Below are 27,108 nucleotides of genomic sequence, written 5' to 3' on the forward strand. Positions count from 1 at the left end.
AGGGAGTATCAGCTATTGTACTGTTACTATTATGGTAAATAAATATTTTAGAGTTTAAAAAAAGGTATTTCATAGTTATTTTTTTTTCTAGGAAACTCCTTGCCACTTGTTCAAACTTTTTATCTCTTCTTTAAGCTAGTGCTAAGATAGCAGTTTTTAATGCAAATAATACCTTGTATAATAAGCAAATTCATATTCTAGTTAATAAACAGCATCAATAAATTTGTCAAGACTTTAATGGCATCTGTACAGAACTTTTTATACACTGAGATATTTATTCTGCTTCAGTGCTTTATCATAAGCAGTTTTCATTAGCCATCCTCTAATCCATATGAAAAGAAACAAATGGAGTCAGGAAAATTATATGTTTTAAGCCTTCCTGTTACTAAAAAATAGTAATAACTTAGATGGGTTTTGTTATTAAAAACGAGCAATCAAACTGATACAACTTCATTTAATCAATGTGAGAATTTTTAATAAGTTTATGCATTAGACCTGCAGTCTGTCTGAAATTTTCAGCAAAATACAAATGCAGGGTATCCTACACATTTGCCTTCAAGTTAAAAGACTAATTACATGAACTGATTTATTAATAAATGTGGCTTTTTGTCTAATTATTTTAAGTACTAACAGACTGGGGAACCATTTTAAATGTCTAATGTGCCTTGAAACCATTTTTTTAGGTTAATTACATTTCTCACTAAAGTCACTATAGATATGCCCCTCAGGTTTTACACTGCAAGATTAAAGAAAAAAGAAAGATGATTACCTCATTGGCCAGGTCCAGTAATACTGGGGCAGCTGCATTTTTCATCACGCCATTCAGGTACCTAGACAAGACAAAGCCAGGTAATTTTGCAGTGGCAAGAAAAGGCCAGTTTATACATGTCAGCTTCCCTTGTGAATCTTTTTCATTTGGGGGAAAATACCCCACTACAGAGTGTTTAATGGGAAATCTTTTAAGAAGTAAGTATTTTAAGTAATCACTAACTCTCTAGGGCTGTCTCCTATGCAATTTATCTGCAAAATAATCCATCTCAATGAAGTCACTGGTAAAAAACCCAATATATCAAGAAAATTTTAAAAATGCGGCTTAATGACACACAAATAAATTATATCTGTACTACTTAAAGATGCATCACAGGCAAATAAACCCCTATTATTATTCACAGTAAAGATTTTTGGTTCCACATGACCTTCAATTATGAAGGTGCACTGTGTATCTTACTCAACTCACTACTAAGCACGAAAACACAAATTCTCAAATTTATTCCAGATTTTGTTGTCTGGGCAGTAGTTTAAATACTAAAGGCTTACTTTAGTGAAATCAGTCTAACAATTAATATTCTAAAGAGAGAACACGAAATATTTAGGATTCAATAAAGGTCGATAGAAAGTTGTTATCCTATCAGTGACAATGGCTTAATGTTTCTGGTTGAGGGTGCTACAGAATGATGTTTCTGACCATCGTTTCAGACAATGTCACTTTCCTCACTTCTGCTACTTTCACTGCTTGATATGTACATTTCAATAAAGCCTGAAACCTGTGCTCAGAAGCTGGTGGGAAGGAGCTATGATACTGGAAGCCACTTTATGCTTTGCAGCTGTGTGGAAAAGAACAATAGTTACCAACATTTGAACCTGCTCGTTTATCCTATCTGTATAGCACATCATTACCGACATCATTAGAAGGCCACAGCCTTTCTAGCTCTATCATTTTCTATCCATCAGAAGAGTCTTCTGCTCATTAGTTACAGACATTGAAATTCTTTATAATTTTACCTTTCTGTAGAATGGGTGGCACACCTTTATAAAACCCCTTCACGTAAGATTAGAGGGCTTTTTGCTTGCAACTTATTCTGAAGCTTAATGAATTAAGGGAAGGAAAAAAGCTTTTCTCTGTAACTTATTTCAGTTCCACATAAATGCCCCCCCCCCAAAAAAAAACATGTTTAAACATTGAAAATTTATAACAGAAGAAAATGAGAGATCATACACAAAATACATAACCAGGAAAATGTACTTGAGATTAATGTTCTCAAACATGCATCTAGATGATCAAACAGCAACAATGAAGTAAATTCCTGTCAGATATTTCTAACGCTTCTGGCAACTCCATTACAGACTAAGAGGTCTCACACGCTGATGGCAATATTGTTCTGAAAACTTGCTGATCCTTCTTGTACTTTGTGTTTGCCTAAGTTTCAGACTAGTAAGTCTCAGTCAAGCAAAAGAAACTACTCTACTCAACTATTTTACTTGCTCCTAACAGGGACCACTGGAAATGTCTGCCTTTAAAATCTGGTAGTTTCTGACCTAAGAAAGCAATGACAGCACAATTATATGCTTGTATGGTGGCAGAAATACTAAGGAGCATAGCGCCCAGACTGGGGTATACAGCAGTAAAGTGGATGCTACAGAGGAGCAGAGGACAAGACATGTTTGTCATATTTATGCCTGAAGTATTTCAAAGTGGCTTCTAACTCAAGTTGTCTGCTTCTGTAGCCTCCTAAACATACTACACAGTAAATGTATTAAAACAGGACTGAAATGAGTTTTTTAACTATTGACCAGAACACCTCTGATTTTAAAACATGTGCATTTTACTCAGTCATGTTAATACACTTGCAAAATGACATACTCAGAAATAGCATAAAGAATGATTTTCCCTACTACTACCACAGAGCTTCATACATAATGCATTAGTTATGTACTGCTATCATACTTCAGACTACAGAAGAAGACAGGAGACCAAATCCTCCTATGTGATGTGAGACAAACTTAATCATACCTACAACCCTACTGACACCAATACAACTGCAGCTTTGCATAAAGCAAAATTTTGTCCCATGTTTCAGGTTGAAGTTTCAGGCTGGAACTAGTGATTTATACATACTCTAAGAAAAGGGTTACACAGCAGTTACAATTACCACAGGCCACTTCACTGAAACTGTGCTAGTAAAACATATTTAAAAGTAGTACTGCATTATGCATGTTATTAGTGCAATAAAATTTTAAGCCAATATCTTCCCAAACAAGAGCCAACCCTAGGAAAAGTGTGATGCAATCCAGTACAAATTTTACAGAACAATACAACTACTAAAAAACCAAAATCAAACACCCAAACTACTACACTACACACTGGATAGTCTAAGCAAGTGTCTGATATAATTAGGCTGTGGTTAAGTTTTAAATACATGACTCTGGTGGAAGCATATTTAATTGTTTACAAATGAAGGCTCTTTGTTTATTTTCTTGATTCATACAGATTAGTATTAAGCACGAATATCATACATCACAAGTATGAATTCACTTGCCATGCATGCTCTTCAGATATGTCAGTCTACAAAATAATATTTTAATTGCATATCTTTACCTGTTATCACTATGCCCCAATTATGTCACTGGAATATTTTTAGTAAAGCCTATAGAACTAACAGAAAAACTAAAAAGTGTAGCAAGCACAGTTTATTAGCTTAAGAAGCAAACAATTGTGAAGTGACATAAAGGTTTTCATCCTCCCTTAAAAACTATTTCTGACACTTCTGTTGATAAAACAGGACTGATCTAAAAATTAGTGCTTTAACTGCCAATACATGAATATGTAACTTTTTGTAATGTAACACAAATGTTTTAAACAAGCAGCTGTAACAGAACAAGCTCTCTTGCTGTACAGAAGTCATCAGAATCAGTCTTGACACAGAAACTCTAAAAATTAAAAACTACACACAATACATAATAAACGCCCTCACATACACTGAAAAACAAATTTGCTTATCCTGACTTAGAGCCAGGGAAGTAAACTCTTTCTTAATCAGAATGACCAAATCCTGAAAAATTTCCGTATATTTTTCCGCAGTGAAAAACATTTTTAGGTGAACCATTCTGTATTCCCAAATTCTTAATTTACTGTTATACAAAATTAGCTTCATAAGCTAATTTACTCACAACTGCCATAAAACCAGTAGCTATGACGAGAGTCTTAAATGGGGTGGGGAGCTCATACCTTTGGTAGTAAGTTTCGATAGCTTCAGCAGTGTGATGCTTGGCATGTGTTCTTTTGATTTGTTTCTAGAAAAATGAAGAAACAGGACTTTTACAAATGTGTCATGGATCAAAACACAGAAATCATGACTATGCAAACACGCAATCCTTGGATACACTTTGATAGATGTGAACCATGTTTTCAGATTCCTTACAGAAATTACATTCTATCTACCTATTGAATTGAACGTCTTCAGACTGTACTGCAAAGTACCATATGTAAAAGCCAGTAAGGTCACAATAATTGAATCTAAATAAGTTTACTGAAGGCTGCTGAGGGCAAAGAAAAACTTGTTCTCTCTTTCAACCTTTGTATTAATTTTCCCTCAATTCAATTCCATCTAAGTCTGGTGCACTCTAGTTTTACAATTCAATTGGCATTTTTAACCAGGAAGAACATTGCTTAAAACCAACTTATTTGAAAAACTACAAAAAGTAATTCCATAGAGACTTGCCACTTGACTGACACCTGTCATCTCATGATAAATGACTCCATTTTCTGCCTCTCTTGCCTTCTGCCACTCCGGCAATGGTCATTTATCATCATCTCTGTCAGCAATGGAAAGCAGCACTGACAGTGCAAGTCAGCAAACATTTAGCACATGGAACCACGCAACACAGGGAAATTATTATTGTCAGAATAATAATGGTTTAGCATAATTTATTACAGGTCCACCAAATAAGCAAAGGCTAGATGTTATTAGACAGATGGATGGGTAGGCTTGGCAGCCATCCACTGAGACTCAGGCGGTGCTTGATGTGGAAAAAGGAACATCCTCCAAACCAATCAGAAAGCTGGCAGTTCAATTACAAAGAAATAAAGGGACATTCATCATTCAATTAGGCACCTGTCAACCCTCACAAAGGAGAAAACTTCTAACCTGGTACTCCTGGGAGAAGATGCTCAGCAGAGTGGACTGCGATTGACTGGAACAAATAAAAGAAGGACAAAGTTAATTACTGGAGTGCACTGCAAAGAAACAAAAGAGAAGGGAGCTTCAAAGGTAGGCCTGCTGCCCTGTAATCTAACAGAACATGAAAACAAGTGTGGAAAAGTTGTTCCAGATGAACACCTCAGACAAAGGCTTCCTGCTGCTAGGTCAAGGAGAGAGCATATGAGGGAGGGGAGGAAAATATAGCAAGAATTTCAAACCAAACTAGAATATTGTTTGGGCGATTCAACTTCAGAACCCAAAAGTCCTACCAGGAACAAGTTGTGGAGCTAAAAGATAACAGAGGAAAAAATGGAAATTAAAGCAAAATTTCCATTAATAATTGATGGAGTTAAATTCCATCAGCAGTTGGGAACACACTGCTTGTTCATTGGCAACATATTGAAATTCATTTTGTTAGCAGCAAGGGAACTTCTTCAGTAGCTGTCTCATATTCAAGTTAAAAACTTCCCCCTCTGTCAGAAGTAGCATATGGGACCAGTGGAACATTCCCACTGAAACTGATGTGCTTTGAAAATGGAAACTTTCACAGCAGGAAGCCAGGATTCCCGGGAGTCGGTCATTTCCAAAAGCTGCCATAAGCTTCATTCATCTAAGGCTCCACTCAATGTCAAACACCTGGCAATGAAGCAACCTGGAAAGCATTCTTCCCAAGTGGGAATTTTTCTCTCTGAATTGTTAGCATTTAGAAATGAGACAAGATTTTTTTTCCTCTGAAAGGCAATCAATACAACAACGCTACTGTTTTCAATTGTCCTCTGTGGATATATCTACCTCATCATATCCGGAACACTACTAATTACTTCTGATATATTTTTCTACTACATGCAACTTGAACAAATTACAGTCTCAATAAATCGAGTTTTATGGTACAGCAAAGCATTATGAATAATTAACATTTTTTGCTTTCACGAACTTACCTACTATGGCACAGTATAGGTAGTTCAAAGATTCTACAAGGTCTACAGTCTCGCTCTTCTGTCAGATTTCTTGTATGTGAATTTAACACCAGTTATGTTTTCTCTCCATACATAAATGACCCTTCTCCATCCAACTGCCACACTTCAGAAATATTAATTTAAGATAGGGAAGTCCTACTCCCACTTTCAAAAGGGAACACTGAGGCACAAAACAACTAAATGGTTGGATTCGATTTAAACAAACAGACAGTATGTATATGCAGCATGGTATAAAGTTACCTCTAAACCAAGCAGCTGAAGAATAAGGAACAAAGTGAATAGATTAATGCAGTACTGTACAAAGAACTTACAAGTATGTCTTATCCATAGCTGTGCTTCCAGGCTTTTTGCCATAACTCTGTATTTTGGGCTTGTCTGACCAGTGCAACATCTGAGTGACAGCAGTAAGCTGAGCCTTGATCTTTGCTATTTTACACATGGGACTGTTCACTCTGAGTACTCACTGAGACTGAATGTTAAAACTGCAGAAAAATGATAGCAACACACACTGACTAATACATAGATTTATTAAATTAATGGATTACAGAAAAAATATGTACAATATGGTAAATAATTTAATTTTTTATTAGTTTCTATTAAATAAAATAAACAGCATTTAAATAATAAACATTTATTCAAATATATATGTGACACAGAGGCCAGGAGTTACATACCACAAAGCCTCTTCAAAAGGCACACAATCCAATTATGACAATCTGCAACCTGCACATGTATAACTATAAGGAAATGTATAACATGAATAAGTAGAAGGAAAGAAATTAAGATTATATACTCACACAGGCTATACACACACAGAAAACCAAGATATTTCAAATTGATTTAAAAAAACCCACCAAACCTGCAGGCCATAAATAAGTTGGATACATACACCCCCCTAATGGCTCACCATATAACTATTACTACCTTGTAGGTTTACACGGTCATAATGCTAGAACTGAATTTAGAGACAGATGTGGGAAAAAGCCCAAAATGGATCAGGACAGCATTTGACTAGAGCTCCAGTTTGAGTTCGCCACCACTGACACAGCAATTTTTGTGTTTTTAGGCTATTCCAGATATGACAATTGTACTTATACTACTATTATCCTATTATACACTGACAGTGACATTAAAAAAACCTGTGACCACTATCCATCCCCCCCCCTTACACTCCACCTTTAATGGCAGACTTGGAAATGCTACGTTAATGGTTGGGCTTGATGACCTTCAAGGTCTTCGCAAAACAAAATGTTTCTCTTATTCTTGTCCATTTTATTTGTCCCCTTGGCATCCTTGGATTTTGACCTTTATTTCGTCCAACACTTCTAATTTAGTCTAACACTCCTCTCCTATACTTCCAACTATTCAGATAATCTAGGATTTAGCACGAATAATGATAAAATTAATTCCAAAACCAGTGAAAATTTGATATATATACTGGATTACAGTACAGAAATCACTGGAGCAAAGAGAATTATTTCAGTAACACCATTCAAAGAAGTTCAAGTCTTACTACTGGATGATCTTTCCCCTTCTCCAGGAGAAGTGGATTTATATCTTTGCATGGCTACTTCCATGTTTCTTTTCGTTAACATAGTTCCTGTCTTAAACACTAAAACCACTCATCTGGTGCTCATTGTTTTCTTGCTACAATTTCATTGAGACAACTTCCTGGCAAAATGAAATAGCTCCTCAAAACACAGATGGAGAATCTATTGCAAGATCCCACTGAGTGAAAACTGAAACATCATGGTTTCAGAAAGCACTGAAAAAAACAGTACTATGTACTTGGAGAAGGAAGAGAAGTCATGAACATGCATTTGAATAGCAGGATCACAACTGCTCATACTGACAGCAGGAACACTACCATAGAAGTTGTCATTACTTCTACAGGAAGAGCTAAATTCCCAGGGCACCATCCATCCTCTGATAACTCTATATAAGATTTCAAAGCAACAAATGAAAAGACAAATGCATTTATCACTGAGCTATCCAGGAAAATAAACGTAACACTGAAAGAGTTTTTTATTCAAAATAATGTTTGAGTACTGCGTTATTGCCTTTCATGGAATAAACTATATAGTAAGCCTTATGGCTTACTTGAAGACAAGGAATATAGATGTTTGTGACAAGTAGACTCTATTGTTGAGAAACAACTGTAGATCCAAGGTACATAATTGCTAATTTTTCTGAAACAAGCACACAGAAAATCTAGAACTCATAATTCTGAGTACTACTTAATTTAAATTAGCTTCTTATCCCTCTTGGAGAACTAAATATATTGTCCAGGGAAATAAGCAAATGTTTCTCTTAAGTTCTGTAGTGACAACTTTCATAGAAAAATTTTCTTCTGCAATCCCAGACAGTAATGAATCTAACTCCCAGAGCTCTGTTCAAAGCATCCAGCCTTGCTCTTAAGATATCCTCTTTTTCTTGTATACTGGCATCCACACTGATGCCAATTTACCTTTTGTTGCTCTGTGTTGATGTCAGAGGCATACTTCCATCTGAATGCCTGATGTATTTTTTTCTCCTGTCAATATGCAAGTGGATTTGAGCAGAAAACCATGAAATCTAAAACTGGCCAAAAATGCCAATTTTTTAAAGACAAAATTACTTTTCTTATAACACGAACTATAATTTCTAGGTTCCAAGCATATAAAGGTATAAAAATATGCCTGCCAGAAAACGACCCCCAGTGTAACAGTTATAAATGTTATTTCTAATACACAAACATTTAGAATGGGATGCCCAAGTCACTCCAGAAAAAGGGATAAAATAAATTATCTCTAAGAACTGCGATACCAGTCAGGCTTAGAAAGAAAACTGCAGATTTGGTGCCTGGAAAAGAATATGTCCTTTGGTCAATTACTATGTAAGAATAAAATTTAGACCATTCTCTTCTAATGAATCTCAGAATTTGTTAGACAAGGAATGCTATAATCCCTGGAGAGTGTTTCAGAAATGTTCTGGCTTGCAATGATTATTCATAGATAAAGTAGTAATAGATAAGTTACTACTTCATATAAGCAGTTTAGTGCTTTGCAGCTAGAGTAGATACAGAACTTTGGCTAAGAAGCAGCTAGTAATGATGAAAGTAATTTAATTGTACTAGACCATCACCTCAACAAAACGGAACTGCAGATGCAACCAAGATTTGGAGTGCTATCCAGCTTAGTATTTGCTACTTATTTCAGCCTCACCAGAAGAAAATCCAAGCATAACAAATGTTATGCAAATATTATATTATCAGCCCTTGCAAATAATTAATTATTTACAGATAAGATAAAACTTAATAGTTTTTTTTTTACTTTATTTTCTGAGATTACTGAAAACATGGAGTTGTAGGTCCAAACCAAGTTTCCACTTGTTTAATGTTCTAGAACGACTTTCCTTTTCCTCACTTTTAACTCCACACTTGTTGGCTAAAGTAGAAAGAGCAAAAATTCAGTTTTACATTTAATGTATTTTACCATGGAACAGAGGAAGAGTATCTAGAGAGATCTGTAAAAAAGAATAAAAAACAAATCAAGAGTAAGTATGAACTGCAGAATCCAGAAGTACTCACTCAAGTGGAGACAAGCAGGGGGAAAGCATAGTCCATAAGACAACTTTGTTATACATAAACAGAATAGCTTCATTGTTTCCTTTTCACATAATGGAATATTCTACCTTATTAAAATAATAGATATATCGGTTAAAAAACTGAGTGTAGGGGCAGGAGATGTGTTTCCAAAAATTCAGAAGCTGTCACATGTGAAATCCCAAAGCTGCAGTGTCAAACCCTCTTGCTGAAGAACATAGACTGCCATTTAGGTATAGCAGGAATTCAAGCAAGGGGGAAAATTGTTTCTTTCCTTCCACACTGTCTAGTGAGTATGCAGTGCTACTCATATTTTTCATAATATATTCTTAAGTAGATAGCAAGAGTCTAATTTTTTTAACTGAAAAGAACTTCCCCTTTCCATGTATAGTAAGTTTAAAAATACTTTTAAAGACACAATATTGAGCATTAAAATAAAAGTAACAGGGCTAGAACTGCATGGTGCTGCCATGCCAGATTTAAAATCTAAGTGAGGAAAGAAAGACATAAATCCAACAAATTTAAAAGACTAGTGGTGAAAAGGGAATTCTCCTCACATCTATCCTTAAGTTTCAAAGCATGTGTCTAAAACATATTCTTCCTGTTACACTATTAAAGATATGAAAGAAATCCAAACAGCTAAATTCTCATCTTCCGTAGTGGAAATGATTTGGAACAGGCACTCCTAAAGGAAGCAATGTTTAAACCACTTATCACATGCTAACCAGTCTACTCGAATTTGTAAAAACTCTGTCAGTAACGGATTTCAACTAGATCTAGCAGCATTGTTTCAAATGCATAACATGCATGGATGCATACCGCCTCCAGCTCCCCAGAACTGCAGGATGTGGGCAGCACAGTTACACCTGTAAATGACCCAGTGCCTGTCTGATGGTCAACTTCCCACCTGAGAGGAGGTGACAACTAGTGGATTCTCAGAATTTCTTCCAGGCTCAGGACTGTCCAGACAACAAAAAGGCTTCTCAGCAGTCTGAATGATTCCACAAGAAAATCCAGGAAGGCTCAGGAATACCAAAGGCCTACCCAAAGCTTGGGAGCTGTTAGGCCTATATGCATCCAAGCACTGAAGAACATGGAACAAAGGAGGCACATTAACCACTAGAATAGTTACAGCTTTAATCTTTCTTCACTGTAGCCTCTTGTACTGCAGTCTTATAATTTAGTATGATTGTGGTCACTTCTCTGAATGAAATTCTCAAAAAGCAGAGTATTTCTCTTTAAACATTTGTACTTTTATAATTCACAAATCTACCAATGATTTATCAGAAGTCAGTGAATTACCAATTTAAGTTAAATCAATATACTTGTCTATATACATTTGTGTGAATATTTTTAAATCAATAGGTAAATTAGAATTAGACTTACTAAGTAACACAGAAGTATCTAAGTCTCTAATTACAACATACTAACTTCTATAAAGCGGCCATCTTCCAATTTTCCAGATACAACAGTTCAAGTTTGGGATATAAAAACCCACAGTTTTATTATGTCTGCATAAGAAGCCTTCCATACAATGAAGCATTATTGGAAGCTACTCCTTTGGAAGCTATCAAATCAATACAGTTCTGCAGAGGAAATACTTCCATTACAATATTATTATTATTATTACTAGTGTTCTTATCATTATTGTTACTGTTGTTACTGCTATGCTGTGTGTGTGTAGATATACATATATATATATGAGAAGGAGTACATGATTATATGCTCATTTCAGACTCAGTACAATTACATTTAAAATCAAGACGAAATTCAAGCTCATCTGAAGCACAACAGCATTAGTCAATTTTAAAATTCTCTGATACCAGTTCTGTAAGCTGTACAACAGCTCAACCCAAAATACAGATCCCTAAAAATTGCCTTTACCTCAAAGTCAATTTCATATCCTTGGCAGGATCAAAAATAAAACCCAAAGTAAAGATTCTGAGGAGAAAGATATCCTGCACTGCAGGCTTGCACTACTTGACGGTAATAAAAAGGTTAAATTCAGGCATGTGCATACAACTTTGCTCCCTACAGCCAGGGTTATGAGTACAACTGTATGACAAAGCTCAGTGAAGGCTACTTGAGAAGAGTCATCACTTCTATGACCTTGACACTGGTTGGTCCCTCAAATTCTATACAATTTAGTGATGTGCGAGAACAGATGATGGTGCAATACATAGAAATGGCAGCATTTAAAATTCATAGTAGCGTAAGGCCATTACTTTTCCCACTGGGCCACTTGAACTTTAATAATGTCTGACCTAGTTGCCCAATAAGTTCTAGCAGCAGACAGAGGAAAATTGCCGGTATTAGATACTGTTTGATTTTTCATTTAGGAAGACTTAGAAGTTCCTTTAAGAACAGAGCACCAATTCTTCCTGTAGACACCTGATTTTTTGGTGTCTCTTGTAACAACCAATATATTTTAAAACAACTGCAGACTACGAACAATCTGTATCACATGTGAAAAAAATAAATTGCAGTCGTAAGTACAAATAACCAATACAGGCAACGATCCCAAAATAATGCTAGCTCTTTGCAGAGATAAATTACACCTTCTTTCACCCACACCACAAAAACCCGACTTCCAACAGCAATAACGTAAATGTAACTAAAAATACACCATATTCAAATGATTAAAAAGTATTTATGATCAATCTCCCCACCTGAAAAGAGGAGAACAAAAATGCTGGTTCTCCACTCACATACATATGATTATGATGAGAAGAACAGCACCATGCTTTAACAGTGGATAAATACTTAACATGTCAAAAAAACACAGCAACAGAAGAGTAGCAGGTCCATACAAAAAGAAAGTACTTTCTCAGCCTTATAATCTTAGTAAACAAGTTGTAAAAATAGACAGCAATTTGCCTAAGATATTGTTCTGATAGAATTTCTTTCTGAAAATAAACAATGCTTGTTGCATGAGTGTTTGGAATCTATTCCAATGCCAAACCCACAGAGACCTCTAAGTAAACACTATTTCACCAATGTTTGAAGTCTCTTCCATTAAAATATAAAACTTTTGTAAGGTCAAATTTTTAAACTTATGTTTTCAGATGTAATACAGAACAATATATATTCACAATAAGGGCTTAGAAATACACTGTCAATGCTAAAATGTGAAATTAAAACTCCCAAATATTCTGACATTAGGCTTCAGTGACTACTGAACATCATCACCTTACAGACAGCAGAACTTGTCTGGTACCCTTTAAGTATCTAATCAGGGAATCCACTGACAAAAGAAACTGACAGGAGTCAAATGGGGTTGTCTCCACATACACCTTGATAACCTCAGTGCTTGTCTACCACATCTCCATTTCCTGGTATTCTCAATAATTTTTCTTTTAACTCTACCATTACATTTTTTGAGAAAATTAAATTTAAAAAACCCAGATGCTTGAGACTTGCAAAAGTAGATTATTTGCTATGTCCTTGGTTTCAACTGTTGCACGTTACTTAGCAAGAAGTTTCTTAATATCCAGGAAAGAATCAGTGAATGCCCCAAAGCAGAGGTGCACAGCAGCATACAAGAGACTGAGGAAAAAGGCAAAACATCAGTGAACTCTTTTGTACTCAGCTGTACATCATCCACTTTATTTCAATTTATTTCAGGTAAAAACATGCAAAACATGTTTGCAAGTCTGACATCTTTATCTTAGTAGCACAATCTAAACGTTGAACCATTAGACAAAAATACACTAAAGTAGTCCCTCATCTGGTGTTGGTTGTGCAAAGGATGTTCCTAGGGTGCAACAGTAATGGACCTCAACAAGCAGTTAAGGCGAAGAAGATACAACTGAAACCAGGGGTTTATCCTTCTTCTGTCTCATCTGCCCTACTGATAGGGCCAAGGTCTGCACACTGAAAATATACTCAGTAAAGCAATATCTGAAATATTTATTTTGTGTTCATGCCCTCATTTGGTTTGGATTAGTCTATTGTGCTACTTCCTCTTATGCCCAGGAAAAGAAATAGACCAGAAGGCAAGATTTTCAGACTTCAATCTCAAATTTACTTACTGGGGACAAAGGGGAAAATAATTCCACTTTATAGCTATTTTTTTTCAACAAAACCATATTGCCCTGTACAAGTTAGTTGTTTAAGTTTAGAAAACTATTTTTATGAATGAATGGCAATTCAGAGCTAATTAGATTGTTCATTTTGTGTTAAAAAATTAGCCTGAATGTAAAAAGCATATATGTGCTGAACTAAATAAATCCCTAAACACCCCTAAACAATTTGCTCCTAAAAATATATAATCAAATTTAGAAAACTGTAAACTACATTTAAAATTTATTATTTACAAGCAATTAATTACAGAGACAGCCAGGTGGCTTTCATTACATAAATTACTTAATGACACTTGCCTCATGCTGCTACTGTATTTAGCATTTGCATGCATCACATGTCAAGCACACACACTGTTGCATAGGTTTCTCCAGGGTAAAAAGTGAACATCTTAAGTCAAAAAAGCTTCCAGTTATCCAATGAAAAACTGTTAATTCCTTAAAAAATTCAGGATCTTATTGATGTTTCCCATTCAGGATATAACCTAAAATATATTCAGGATAAAATTTCAAGAATCAAACATGGATGATATAGAAGTGATAGTTTTTAGTAAATTCCCATTTTGGTTACGATGTAGATTCAAGGCAAGAAATTAATCCATTCATAGCTAGTTCCCTTGAGATTTTAGGGCCCTAGACACTGTTTATAATTTAAAAAAAATACAATGTTCAAGCTATTTATAATTATAGAACAAAATGGGAAAAAAAGATAATAATTACTGTCTACCTACCCAACAATGCAGTATTTTGTCTTGTATATCTAAGTTGTTGTACCATGCATACAGATATTTACAAAGCCTACTTTCAGCTCCATGGATATAGTTTATTATGCCATAGAGGGAACAAAGTAATTTAATGCCACTACTTACTTCCCCTTGGAAAGATTGCAGAAATGCAGAAGAAGGAAACCCAGCTATTTCTTTTTACTAGTGTTCTTCCAACACTCTCTTTTTAAAAAAGCTGTCTACCTAAAACTGGCAGGCAATATGAAGGGAACATCACAAGAGCTGATCACAACATTACATTAGTGAATCCTAAAACTGCTCTAACCCTCTCTATTCCTATCAACAGGCGTTTCCTTTCCCTTCCTCCCCCCTCCGGAGGATTTTTCTGGTGTTCCTTATATATTGCCCTGAAAATACATACAATGGCTATAAGCTTTATTTCCCACAGTGCCACTGAAGGAAAGGCTGGCTTTCCAGAACTCTTATTCCATGGAACCAAATCTAATGGAACACTAATGGAACAGAATCATCTCTGATATAAACAGTCAATTAGATTGACTATACAGCATCACCTTCAGTAAGCACCAAAATATCACCCGTTTTAGTAGAGTGAGTCTAGAGGCCTTGACAAATAAATGTGGAAGCCAAGGATGAACAAACATTAGCTCTCTGTTAAAGCACACTGAAGATGACCTCAGCATGCATCAAGTAATATGACATGACTCACTAACACTTCCTAAATTTTTATGACTTACCAAAATCATAATTAAAATACACATTACTGTATTTATAGTAAGTCCATAAGGACTAAATTAAAAAAAAATCAATGAGGAAGGGTGTTAAATAAACTTCAGTGGAATTAATTGAAATTTGACTGATAATGTCCTTCAGGCAGCTTTAAAAAATGCCCCACAAAAAACATCCAACTCTATTCTCTCATATTTTGAGGTTTTAATATATTACAGTAAAGCAGCAAAGGCCACAGTGTCTTCTTCTCTTTCAGATTAATCTTAATTTGTTCTTCATATTCAAATATCAGGTCTTTATATGCTACCTAATTTCTAAGAGTGGCAAACTAAAAGAATTAGGACTTCAGAAAATAGTAAAAATTGGGGAAAAAATATTCTCAACTGGAATGTTTACATGTCTGCACATTAGTGAGTAACTAACAACTTACATATATACATTATACATTACATATCTTATAAGAGAGCATATTCTTATAAAAGAGATCTCTACTTTTAACTAAAGGGTATCAATAAGAGGATGTTGAGATCAAGTTTCTAGTTTTTAGAAATCAAAAGATTTTGAGTGAAGAAGGCAGCTAAGCCACAAATAAGTACTTTGGGGTGGATATCCTTTGTTTTCAAACTCGTCCTTCTAAGAATAAGTAAAAAGATCCCTCTATCAACTTTTATTTAAAAGTAATTTCTCCTTCCTCATGACAGTAAAATTCTAAGGCCAAAAGTGGAAAAAAATGGCATGAATGGAATTTTTATCACAGCAGACATACAAGTATTTTTTGTTTCTCTGTACTCCCGAAGTATTTTGTTAATGCACCTCTTTCCACTAAACCAACTGCAAAGAAATAATTAACTTAAAGTTATGGCTGTTCATATGTAATCTGTTACCTGGATTAAAAAGAAAAAAAAAAAAAAAGGCAGAAGGCCTCTCTATCCACCTAATCACCATATCAATGACACATGCCACAACAGAGAAGCACTAGTTTATTTGATTGATCATGGTAGATAAACTCCAAATAACAGAGAAATTAACAAATGCTTGACATTTGCTCAACATCCATTATTCTGACACTGCTTTCAGGATTTCAAAGCCTGGGAGTATGCTTAATCAACATTCATATTCCCTAGTGAGCTACAGGCACCATATTGCGCCCCGCCTTAGTACTGATGAAAACTGCATATTGGCCATTTCCAAAATGTTCTGGGACTCCACGCAGGGCCCCTTCTCTCCCTTGTTCCTGTTCTGCAGTTTTCTTTTAAACACTTTCAAGACAAAAGCATCTGCCAGTTTTTCTCTCTAGGGATGTATGCAAAATGAACTTAACAGTTTTAAGGCAAGAGAAACCCTCACATCTAAATTCATTCATAGGACAGAAAAGGGCCTAAGAGGCCTCTCTAGGGACAAAACCCTGCTGAAATTTTCCCCGACAACAGTGGGAGCTTTATAAAATCTAAGTCCAGACAATTTCCAATTCAAATGCCCAGCATAGCATGACCTTTGTCAGATCTATGAGCCCTAGATGCACCCACTATTTTTTTATTCTAACCAGCACAGACATTAGACAGGGCACTACTGCTAAGCAGGAGGTTGACTATTTGCATGCTCTTCTATTGTGAAAATATAACAGTGACAGCACTGTGTCGAATTCTTTTCCCCCTAGAACTTTAACTCCATAGGAGAGGCATAGCTGACAGATGACTCTCCCAACATCTGTGTTATGTACACTGCACAGCTGAGGAACCTTGGATCACTGTCACGGCTTCTCAGAGATGACCTACACCTTTCTTATATCTACACATGATCAAAAAAGTAAAAAAAAAAAAAAATGAAAATGTCTTTTCTTAAATGAAAAGTAAATATGGCAAGAAAGATTAACATAATTTAGTCATTAAGCTGTTCACATAGCAGCTCACCATATGTTGTATAAATGTCCTATACAAAATAATTTATCAGACCTGACACGTTGCACATCATATTGTATTATTTAATATGCTTACTAAAATTTCATGGATCAAGCGCCACTTCTGAAAGCGCACAGAAAGCCCTAGAAAATATTTCTTCATCTTCCATGATTTATTTTGATTGCCTTTTACAGCTACATGATAAAGTAGAACTTGCAAAATTACGAGGTTAGGGTTTACACAGCTATTGCTTCATACACTATAACAATTGGCTTCATGTCTATATAACATTTTACTTGCATTTAATATTCAGAAGCACATTAAACTAAGCACGCGGCTTTCCACTGCATATTTTAATAATTTCAACTGGTTATTTCAGTAAACATCCTCATCTACTAATGCAAAGTTCCACTGAGAGAGAGATATCCTTGCAAAAAGAAACTAAAGAGCTAAGAATTACAAAATAGTAAACTAACATAAACAAGTAATGTGATACATGCTGACCTCCCTAAATCTGTCTACATAAAAACATATCCATTTCTACACAGTAGCTGAAACATTTGAATAGTAACTTTATATAACTGTGATTTAAAATGTTAGAATGACAGGCATCTATTGCAGATAAATGGACAAAATTGTCTATCCAGAAACCTTGAAACCACAAAAAATAACAATGTGTAAGAATGATCATCTGTCACTGTCGAGGTCTGTGTCTAAACAGTAAATTAAAACAAAAAGTGTAAGCAGGAAGCTTGTGAATAATAGTTGTTGGGCAACCAATGGAATTTGTTTTGAAAAAAATGCTCAGCACTTAGATGACATATCAAGCAGACTGATATGGCTACAAAAATATTTAGACTGAAACGATGCATTTATTCCATAATGGTCCATTTTCCTTTCTTCCTCAGACCACTGATGTCAAAGGAACACAACACAAATGAGATAAAAAATGTAGCCCAACTTACTCTTTTTGGTCAACAATTATATTCTCCTGTTCCTAGTAACAGGATAAAGGAAAACATATTCCTGTGTTAGATCACTCGTCGCAATAAGGTCATTGAACTCCATTTGGATTGGAACTTGTTTGGCTTACTGGAGTACCTGCCAACTGGTCAAAGCAGATCTTCCTTGTTATGCTCTGTAAGAACCAGAGATCCAGCTCTCAAGTTTTTTTTTCTCTTTGTGCATTTTGTGCACCCTAAGAAAATGCACTTGTCTAGGAGGACATATTCCATCAGCCGTGTTGAAAACTGAAGGAGAGCTGCATTTACAACATGCATTTTATATTAATGTCATAAATGGCTAATGTTCAATAGCCATTTTGTATATAGGAACGCACACTCACTCTCTGCCTATTAGTTACTGTACTCTCTGCAGATTGTAGTCTCCAAATGAGCATCTGCATTCCAAAAAAGAGATGCAATAAAGGACTGGATGCTACCAGTATCAACAGAGGACTGATAAGAAGTTCTGCCATCCCCCAGCCAACCACAAATAGAAACAGAGATGTGTGATGTCTTTAATGTTGTCTGTGTCATCAATTAACGACAGGGAATTCCAAAAGACCCTTTACAGTAATTCAGTCACAGGAGCGAGTATTACTTCCATCCTGGTCACAGTTTCTATGTTGCCTTTAAAATGGTTTCAGACAGGCTGCATTATGTAAGAGATTACCTTTGCTATCACACAGGTCTTGTTCAAAGGAATATTTGATAACATTTTGATTTCTGTGAAAGAAAAATATGTGCTATCTTAGGACATTTTTATTCAGTGTTGAAATTTCTAGAGGTATATGGGAAACTAGACCATCAAATGCTTCCAAGATTTTGAAGGTCGAAATACACATATGCAAATAGAGGACAATCACCCAAACAATAAAAGTCCTCGTCAGCACAACATCCTGATCTGAAGCCTTTTTCCATGTTTGGATAGACAGCAACACTTCTTAACATTCTATCCAGATGAAAAGGATAAAGCAAGATAGTGAAGTTCAACAATTCTCCAGTACAAAGCAATGGGACTGTTACTGTCAATTAGGCTACTGGATATCACAATGTGTGCAATAGAAGGAATAATATCTCTGATTCATATCATTATCATTACTCAAAATGTTATGCACACAAGAATTTTAAAAAAAGGTTGTACCAAAATAAAGCATAAGATATGTAAAAATGCTTACAAACACAAGTTTTTATCTTAAGTTGTTCACAAACTGTAACGTTCTTCCCATGACAGATACAGGTTCCTGTTTGGCAAATTTAAGCCTTTTGACAAGAAGTTCATTTACTTTGGATTCTTCATTTGAAGTCCATGGACAACAAGGATTTCATAAGATACAAGCTGAAAACTAATGACAGAGCATGCCTATGGGAGTTTGAAATCTACTTGTACGGTAGCAACTAGTCAAACAAAAACACGAACAAGGCTTTTAATCATCACCTGATCAGAAAAACAGAAAGTATTATATCTTTCCATTTCTCTTTCAATGTTGTTGGTTTTTGTTGGTAACAACACTCTACCAAGCTTGTCTTAGAGACAATTTTATTAGGATCAGTTCCTGTATTGCATTTTCTTACAGAAATTAATCCTTAGCAATATTCCACTCAGTTTAGAGTGTAATTCAAGCTTCTGAAACTTTCACATTGCAAACAGAGATATGTCTTACTTTCACCAGGAACTTAAAGGAATGAACAATTTAAAATTTACTCTCACAGAAACATATATGCTGTTTTTTAAAGTGATGCGATAAACCATAAGGGGCATATATCAGCACCAAAATGGTCGCAGTCATTAATTTAATAAATCATACGTCCTGCAAACAATGACAGCAAACAGATGCTAACAAGAAAATGTATTATTTAATATGTTGTGAGTTATAAAAAAGTAAGCATTTAGGACACTTCTTAAATTTTTATAATATGCATTTAATACATTACTGTTTTGACACATACAAGAATCAAATTTATAGGTCTTATTCAGGACTTGCTTTCTCTTCTGTGAACACAGAATAGATTCCTGAGAGAGAAAAAGCTCAAGAAGTCAATGTTTCAAATACATGTTTGCAACCAAATCGTTTGCCTTGCTGTCTTGAAGTAAATATTGTAAACATTGAATCTCATGAGAAAACAAAAATCAACTTTTTTTTTAAAACGTAAATAGAAGTTTTCCCTGAAAGTTGGAAGGAAAATCAAGTAACTATCAAGTTTAACTATATGATGGACAGCAAAAGATCTTACCATTTGCCATGAAGTGAAAAAAATAATTCTGTACATTCCTTACACACAGAATGTCAATACTGAGTAACTCACAATGAGTCTGCCAAGCTATAAAAACAGTGGTTTTATTTTCCACTCTGTCTTATTATTTGTTTCTTATATCAGTTTATATAATGCCATGTAACACTACAATTATTTGCACCAAAAGCATCACTTACAAAAATGCCAAAACCAAAACAAAATCTATGCTATAATTAAAAGCTTGATCTAGTCCATTCCTTTCAAATCACAGCCAACTTCCTCTCTGGACCCTGAAAGCCAGACAGAATGATGATCTGATTCTGGTACTGACACATGAGAGCATAAGAAATGCAATTTCGCCTTTTGGCAAGCTCTGCCACACTAAATAGAACCACTGTGCAAACACCTTTCCCAGCCCTGCATCTCTGCAGCTCTACAGCCTGCTGCATAAGGTCCCTCTGCAGGAGGGTCAATTGTTTCTAAGACCATCACTGCTTTTTCCAAACATTTTTGTTTTGCTTTAAGGAACCTATTTGGCTAATAACACCCCTGTTTCATTCTGATATTCGATGAACTCTCTTGTTATCAGCACAGTTCCTTTCTTGGAAGTGCTTCACTCAATGCTTAAAACACTTGAGAAAGCACTGATCAGAGTATGGAAACTAAATTTTCTTCATTAAATCTACTGAAGCAGATATTAAAAATGCATTTAATATACTGGGGATGGCTGGTGGGCATCACTGACTGTGACAGGCCAGTTACTGATGAGCTGCTGTCAGACGGCCTTCTCAGCAGGGATCTGTGTCTAAGGCTGCTGAAGGACAGCAATATCTTCCCTTGTGTGTAAGCTCTATTCATCTCCCAAGTATTTACTAAATCACAGACCTCTGCACACAAACCCAGTGTTTCAGCGCATGCTAACAAATGATGGATGGCCTAGTCAATTCGTTATGTCCTGAAAGCGTGATTTCCTGCCATTCCAATCATCAAACCTCTAGAGCCTTCAGAGCTGATCAGTCCTGGAGAATATATTTTGCAGGCTCTATTAAAGGAGTAGAGGTTCTTTCCATTAGTCTCAAACTTTTTTTTTTTTTTCCTCTAGCTGATTTAAAGAGAACTCTCTCCTTCCAAGAGCACCACTGCTACCACTCCTCCATGTGTAAAGTATTCAACAAATGTACCTTTGGTATGTCAGTGAAATAGTGCTCCTAGAATATGAGCCAGTTAAAAAGATGGATTTTGTTTGTGACTACTATAAATACAACAATATTTTATTTAAATTCATCTATATGTCTTTATTATGTAACCTAGACAACCCCCAAGCCATTTTGTAACTTAGCTTTTTTGGTCAAGTATCTTTTACAGCAATGGAGTGCTCAAAAGGACCTGTTTTCTTTGTACTTGCCTGGTGAAATGTACCAGAACCCTCTTAATTACATTCTTCTTAAAAGCATAAGACACTTGGGAATAAACTTCCCAATGTTCAAAAGACAGGCTAGCTGTCAAAGAAACAAAGCTTCTAGATTTCACCCTTTTCATAGCAAGGCAGTATCATGAACAGTCTTTCTTCAATGCACTAGAAGAGAAATTTTATTTACCTATTCAGTGATCTATAGGAGCAGAATACACATGCCTCACGCCTCTTATTTAGAAACACTGAGCTTCAAATTAAATAGTCCACAGATGCTGATGAATTTACTGTCTACACTACCACAAGTTTTTAAAGGTGGTATAACAGATATATATGCAAGAGATATATAAAGGTGGTATAACAGATAGATATAACAGATAAAGTTTAGGTAAACAAGCATTTGGTTACTCTGAAGTGCAAAGACCTTGGATTTCTTTGCTTGCTAGGTGTGATCCAGACATAGCCAGTACAAACCAATCCACATTGCCCTACCATTCACCTCAACCTTGACCTGGAGATTAAACTCACTTTTATTGCACACAAAGGTCATCTGTGTTAGGTCAAAATTCAAAGTCCCTTGTCAGCTAAGGTTGATATATTCCAACCTTTCCTACTCTAATGCATCAAATTTTTCATGGTGAGGTCATATTCAGCAGACAGTGTATTCAGCAATTTATCGTGCCATTGTAATACAGCCCAGAATATGACTGTCCAAAAAACAACGCATGAATAAAATATTTTCCATTCTGATATAGAAAATCCCCTACGCTCATAAAACTCGAGCCTAGACTCATGTCCAGGTTTCAGAAGAATGATACATAATGGAGCTGTTTCTAAGATACAATCAATAATTGCCATTTCTATCACAATATTCCTTCAATACAAACAACATTAATATAATGGTATCCTAAAATCCACAAGTCAATTAAAAAGCACATATGGTCAGTGTTAAAACTTCCACTTCATCCTCCTTAACAACCACCATAACCTTGCCTTTAAATCTATAGACATCTGTTGGTCTGTCTGATGACACCAAGCTTGCTTTAGAATGAGATACTTAGAGTATGCCACAAGACTTGTATTCCAATCCTACTGTTGATTATCACATCTATGGAATTTAAGAAGTGTCAGAAAGTACAACCAAATTAAACCTCACAAAGTAACACAGTAGTGTACATGGTGACGAAGACAACTCTCCTAGCTTTGACATTTCTTTTTTCCTTTTTTTTTTCCTTTTCCTTTTGAATCTTCTTCTGCTCTTTTTCTGTTTTATCTCCTTTTTCTCCATTTTATTTTTTCTCTTGTATTTTACCTCTTTTCCCTCTTGTCTATATTTTTCTCTTTTCTTCCTGTTGTCTTCTCTTTTCTCTGTATTTTTTTTCTGCTTTCTTTCCTCTCTCTCTTTCTCTTTTTATTTCTTTTCTTCTGAATTGAACAAAAGCACTTAATACACAGCTCCAACAGACTCAGAATACATTTCCAAATTATGGGGAACTAATTTCCATATCTGCTTTAAAAGGCCCCCTCCAATCATTGTATTTCACCATCAAATCTTCAAAGGATGTAGGATTGGCTTCTAAGTGGTTTGTATAAATTCCTCAAGGCCAAAAAAGGTTTCCCTTTACTCAGCCAAAATGAATGTCACAAGTGTAATAAGTCCTGTTCTGTGTAATTTCTTTTTTTTTATGAAATGTACTCCCATATGGTAGCACTTCATAAACTGGAAGGGGAAAATATTAAGAGAGAAGAAAGAGATTTATCAGTACTCAAGAATTCAGAAAATGAAACTTTAATTTTTTTGTGTATTTCAAACAAAATTTCAAGACTAATGATTAAAATAGGTTTGTATTTTGCTAGGATGGACAACATATGTGGGAGTGCATATAAGGAAGAAGATGGCTACACCTATAAAAAATGTGACAGAAAACTACGATGGACTTCCGTCAAAATTAACTTTCATGCTGACACACACTTATATTACACCTACTTTTCTATTAACAGGTAACACACAAACAACTCAAAAAACCCTCTTCTATTGCTCAAAAAAAAAAAAAAGCACCCATGTCCTGAAAATCTATTATTTACATGCAGCAGAAGTTTTCTGCCTAATGCCTGTCTGTTGGTGTTGGGAAAGCCACAAACATGAGCAAAACTATATTTTCCATTCTACTCTGAAACCTCCCACTGCTATCAATATCTAACTTTTAAGTCAGTATCTTCTGTTTAATTTGATGAATAATAAAGGAGATAAACACTGACATTGTTGATTTCTTTCACACAATATTTTATATTACAGGAGAGGATTGGTATCCTTCCTATTTTGGATCACAGCACTAGAAAACAGTTTGCTAGCAAGTCATACCAAATCCAATCAGTTACAGTATCACCTTGTTCACTGACATTTAAGTGAAAAGAGAAACTGCCCACTGTTTCAGCCTATCAAAGCTGTGATACAGTAGATTTTCTACCAAGGGCTCAAATAACAAGAACATCTTTCCAAAGGGAATATTATCAATTGTTCACATAAATACTTTGCACAGTTAATTTTTTATTTCATTTTAGGATTATTTAAAATATGCTATATTTTATTGTGCATCACTTATTGAAACTTGTATATTGCTTATTTTCTTTTCAATTAATGACCCAAGACCTCTTTCTCATCTCTTATTATCCATCTGTTTACCTGTGAGGTTTACTGCAACTTCAAGTACATAACAAATTTTAAATTATATTAGGTATTTGATACATAGACAAAAACAAAATCTGCATCAAACTTTGTTTACTCTGAAGTCTAATATAAAAGAAAGTATATCAGTTTGAAAATTCTACTGCTTCATTGATATGCTCAATAAATTGTCCAGAACATTTAAATATAGTACAGTGGTACAGTGCATTTGTCACATGATGAGATCATTTATATAGGCAGAGCATGAATTTATGTCATCGCTAAGTACTGAGAATATAGAAAAAGGGAGTTTAAAATGTACCTTTCAACTTTTTTTTCAGAATAAGTTTCTAGCACTCATAGGCACAAAGGTAACTTTCTAAATGAGATTTGCTAGATTACTGTTTGCAGAGCAATAAAAAATAGCCTAGTTCTTCTGCTTTTCAAAATAACTAATCAACTATTCAGAAGCGCAGGGAGAGCAAGAGAAGTTACAAGAATAATGTTGGGTTTGCTATGACAAGAACATTTCTAGGCAGAAGAGAGCACAACTGAAATGTCACACAGCAGTAGCCTTCCTGCTCATAAATACAACCTGTCTAATAATCCTGTGCCTGAGTTCAGAGCCTCGAACTCTGCGAGCCATGGAGGCAGCTATCTGCCCTCTGCTCATGAGCCTCACTGCCAGTCTGCCTTCATGGGTAAGAGTGGCTCCAAAGAGCACTAGAGCAAAGCACAAAGAATTCTCCTTCCATCTCGACTCAATCTGCAGACTCCAGACACTACAGAATTGGAAACAAAAAAGGAAAAGGGGGGATGAAAGAGAAGAGCAGTTCCACTCTCCTGTTTCTCATCACAACCATCATGGGCTCATCAGTACTGCTTGACAATCTAAGCAACTGCATGAAAGCAGAATAAAATTATTCACAAAGAAGCAACATATTGCCTTGTAAATAAAATTGGCTTCAAGAGGAAAATGAGAGGCGTATCCACCCCCAACTCTAAAAACCAAAACAAGAGGCAACAATGACACTACAAAAGAGGAAATAAAAATGCTTCCCGGGTCCTAAGGTGCTGGTAAAAGAAATAACATTCACACCATACATTTAAACTTCATTAGGGCCTTTGTTTCAATATGAATCACCACATAGAAAGTGATAAAATGGAGCAGATAATAAACAGATTATTTTTTCTAACTTACACTGTAACACATTACTGTGCAGATACATTTTTTTTTAAATTAAAATCTTGTCAAGATGCTTTCCAGGCTTGGTGTCATTTAATAAAGCTATCAATAATTTGGAGAAAGAGCAACACAATTACTGGAAATGTGTGGAAAACTGAAGTGATACTAAGTAATAAAGAGCAGAGGTCATCAATGCAGAGGAATGTGCACCCCTTAATATGCTGTGGGAACAAAGTGTGTGCATTGCAATAACCAAATACGAAGTTACACACATTAAAACCAAATAGCCATACTCAAGGATATCAATATGAAGCTGTGCATCACATTCTCCTCTTGCTTACTGGAAAAAAAAAGAAATTTTAAGAAGTACTTCTCCCACATTTATGCCAGGTTTACTTACCTTTCTGCTGTGAAAAAAGCTTCTCCTGATCACATGGAAGTAAGTTTTCACACAAGGGAGACAAACAGGACGGTACTTTTTTTAAGAGATACACAAAAGTGACGAACTGCACATAGCAGCTGGTAAAAATAAGCTGATAAGAGCAGCTCATACTTTGAAACCCTAGTACTTTGGAGATCTCTATTACACAGTTTGTACCTAAATAGTCTCAGAAAATAATACTTCTTCTAAAGGAATACAAGGGAAGGTACCTAAAGGAAAGTTGGGCTAGAGGCAAAGCACCAAGTTTGTTAAACAACTTGAAAAAAGGAAGACAAACAACACAAACTACACAAACTGTGCTATGGAAAAAATACAGCCCTTCTCAATGGACTGAAACACATTTCACAACAGTTCAGTCCAAGAACTTGAAAAGCATGAGTTTTGAAATCACTAAAGATGCTCAAGGCTACTGAGACAACTTGAACCATAAGAAAGTTTCTGGAATCTCCAATTCAAGTACAACGTGGTGTAAGAAACTCAAATGCTCAGAACAGAACCAAGCCAGAAAAAACCCCACATTTAAAAAAACCCCAAGACAGTATCATAATGAATTGGCTCAGCAAAGCTCACATCCTTAGAAAGCTTGGTAGAGACCAGAAGAAGACTGTCATGGGTAGCCCAAAATGTTACTGTATTCCATATCTACCCATGCCCAAAAATTGTTACAGCCTCTTTTAAGATCTAACGCATGCAGAACTGGAACCACAGGGCAGAGGGGGCATTGCTGCAGTCCCTTTTTATGTTGGAGCTGGGAAATGGGGAACAAAATCTCTGCTGGCAGCATTTGCTGAAAGTGGAGGCTCCACTTTGGAGGGGTTACTTTGGGTGGTCGGTTGCAGTTTTTTCCTGGGCTTGCAAGAGTAGCCACTCAGAAAAAACACATTTCACAATCAAAAACTGTTTTGGAGTGAACTTTGCAAAACCAGCCAGTCACTGGGGTTCAGTCACCTCACGTCAGGGCTGACAGACCAGTTTCTCCCCTGCAACACACCCACAGTCTGGAGACATCAGCACCAACACAGTCAAGAGTCTGGCAGGCAGTGGTGCTGATCCCACATGTGCCAGCACTTCTCTGCCCCTAGAACCACTCCATAAGCTCCTGCCTTCCCCAGGGTTTGCTGCCATCCCTCCCCTTTGTCTCCCGGACTGTGTGATCACCTGCAAAAGCACCCCTGGGGGC

General features: G+C 35.8%; 1 protein-coding gene across 2 annotated transcripts in view; it reads right to left on the bottom strand.

Annotated features, from left to right (window-relative positions):
* CDIN1 (CDAN1 interacting nuclease 1) overlaps nt 1-27,108 on the bottom strand; it is a 121,487-nt gene that overhangs the window by 89,994 nt on the left and 4,385 nt on the right. The window contains exons 2-4 of one of the 2 annotated variants that reach the window (XM_062494988.1): nt 4,926-4,971; nt 4,007-4,071; nt 770-830 (exon numbers count right to left, since the gene is read on the bottom strand). In XM_062494988.1, coding sequence (XP_062350972.1) covers nt 770-830; nt 4,007-4,071; nt 4,926-4,971 — 172 coding nt within the window. The remainder of the gene's footprint in view (nt 1-769; nt 831-4,006; nt 4,072-4,925; nt 4,972-27,108) is intronic. The other variant, XM_062494989.1, reaches the window with a different exon arrangement.

Source organism: Cinclus cinclus, chromosome 6, assembly GCF_963662255.1.
Source record: "Cinclus cinclus chromosome 6, bCinCin1.1, whole genome shotgun sequence".
Taxonomy (NCBI): domain Eukaryota; kingdom Metazoa; phylum Chordata; class Aves; order Passeriformes; family Cinclidae; genus Cinclus; species Cinclus cinclus.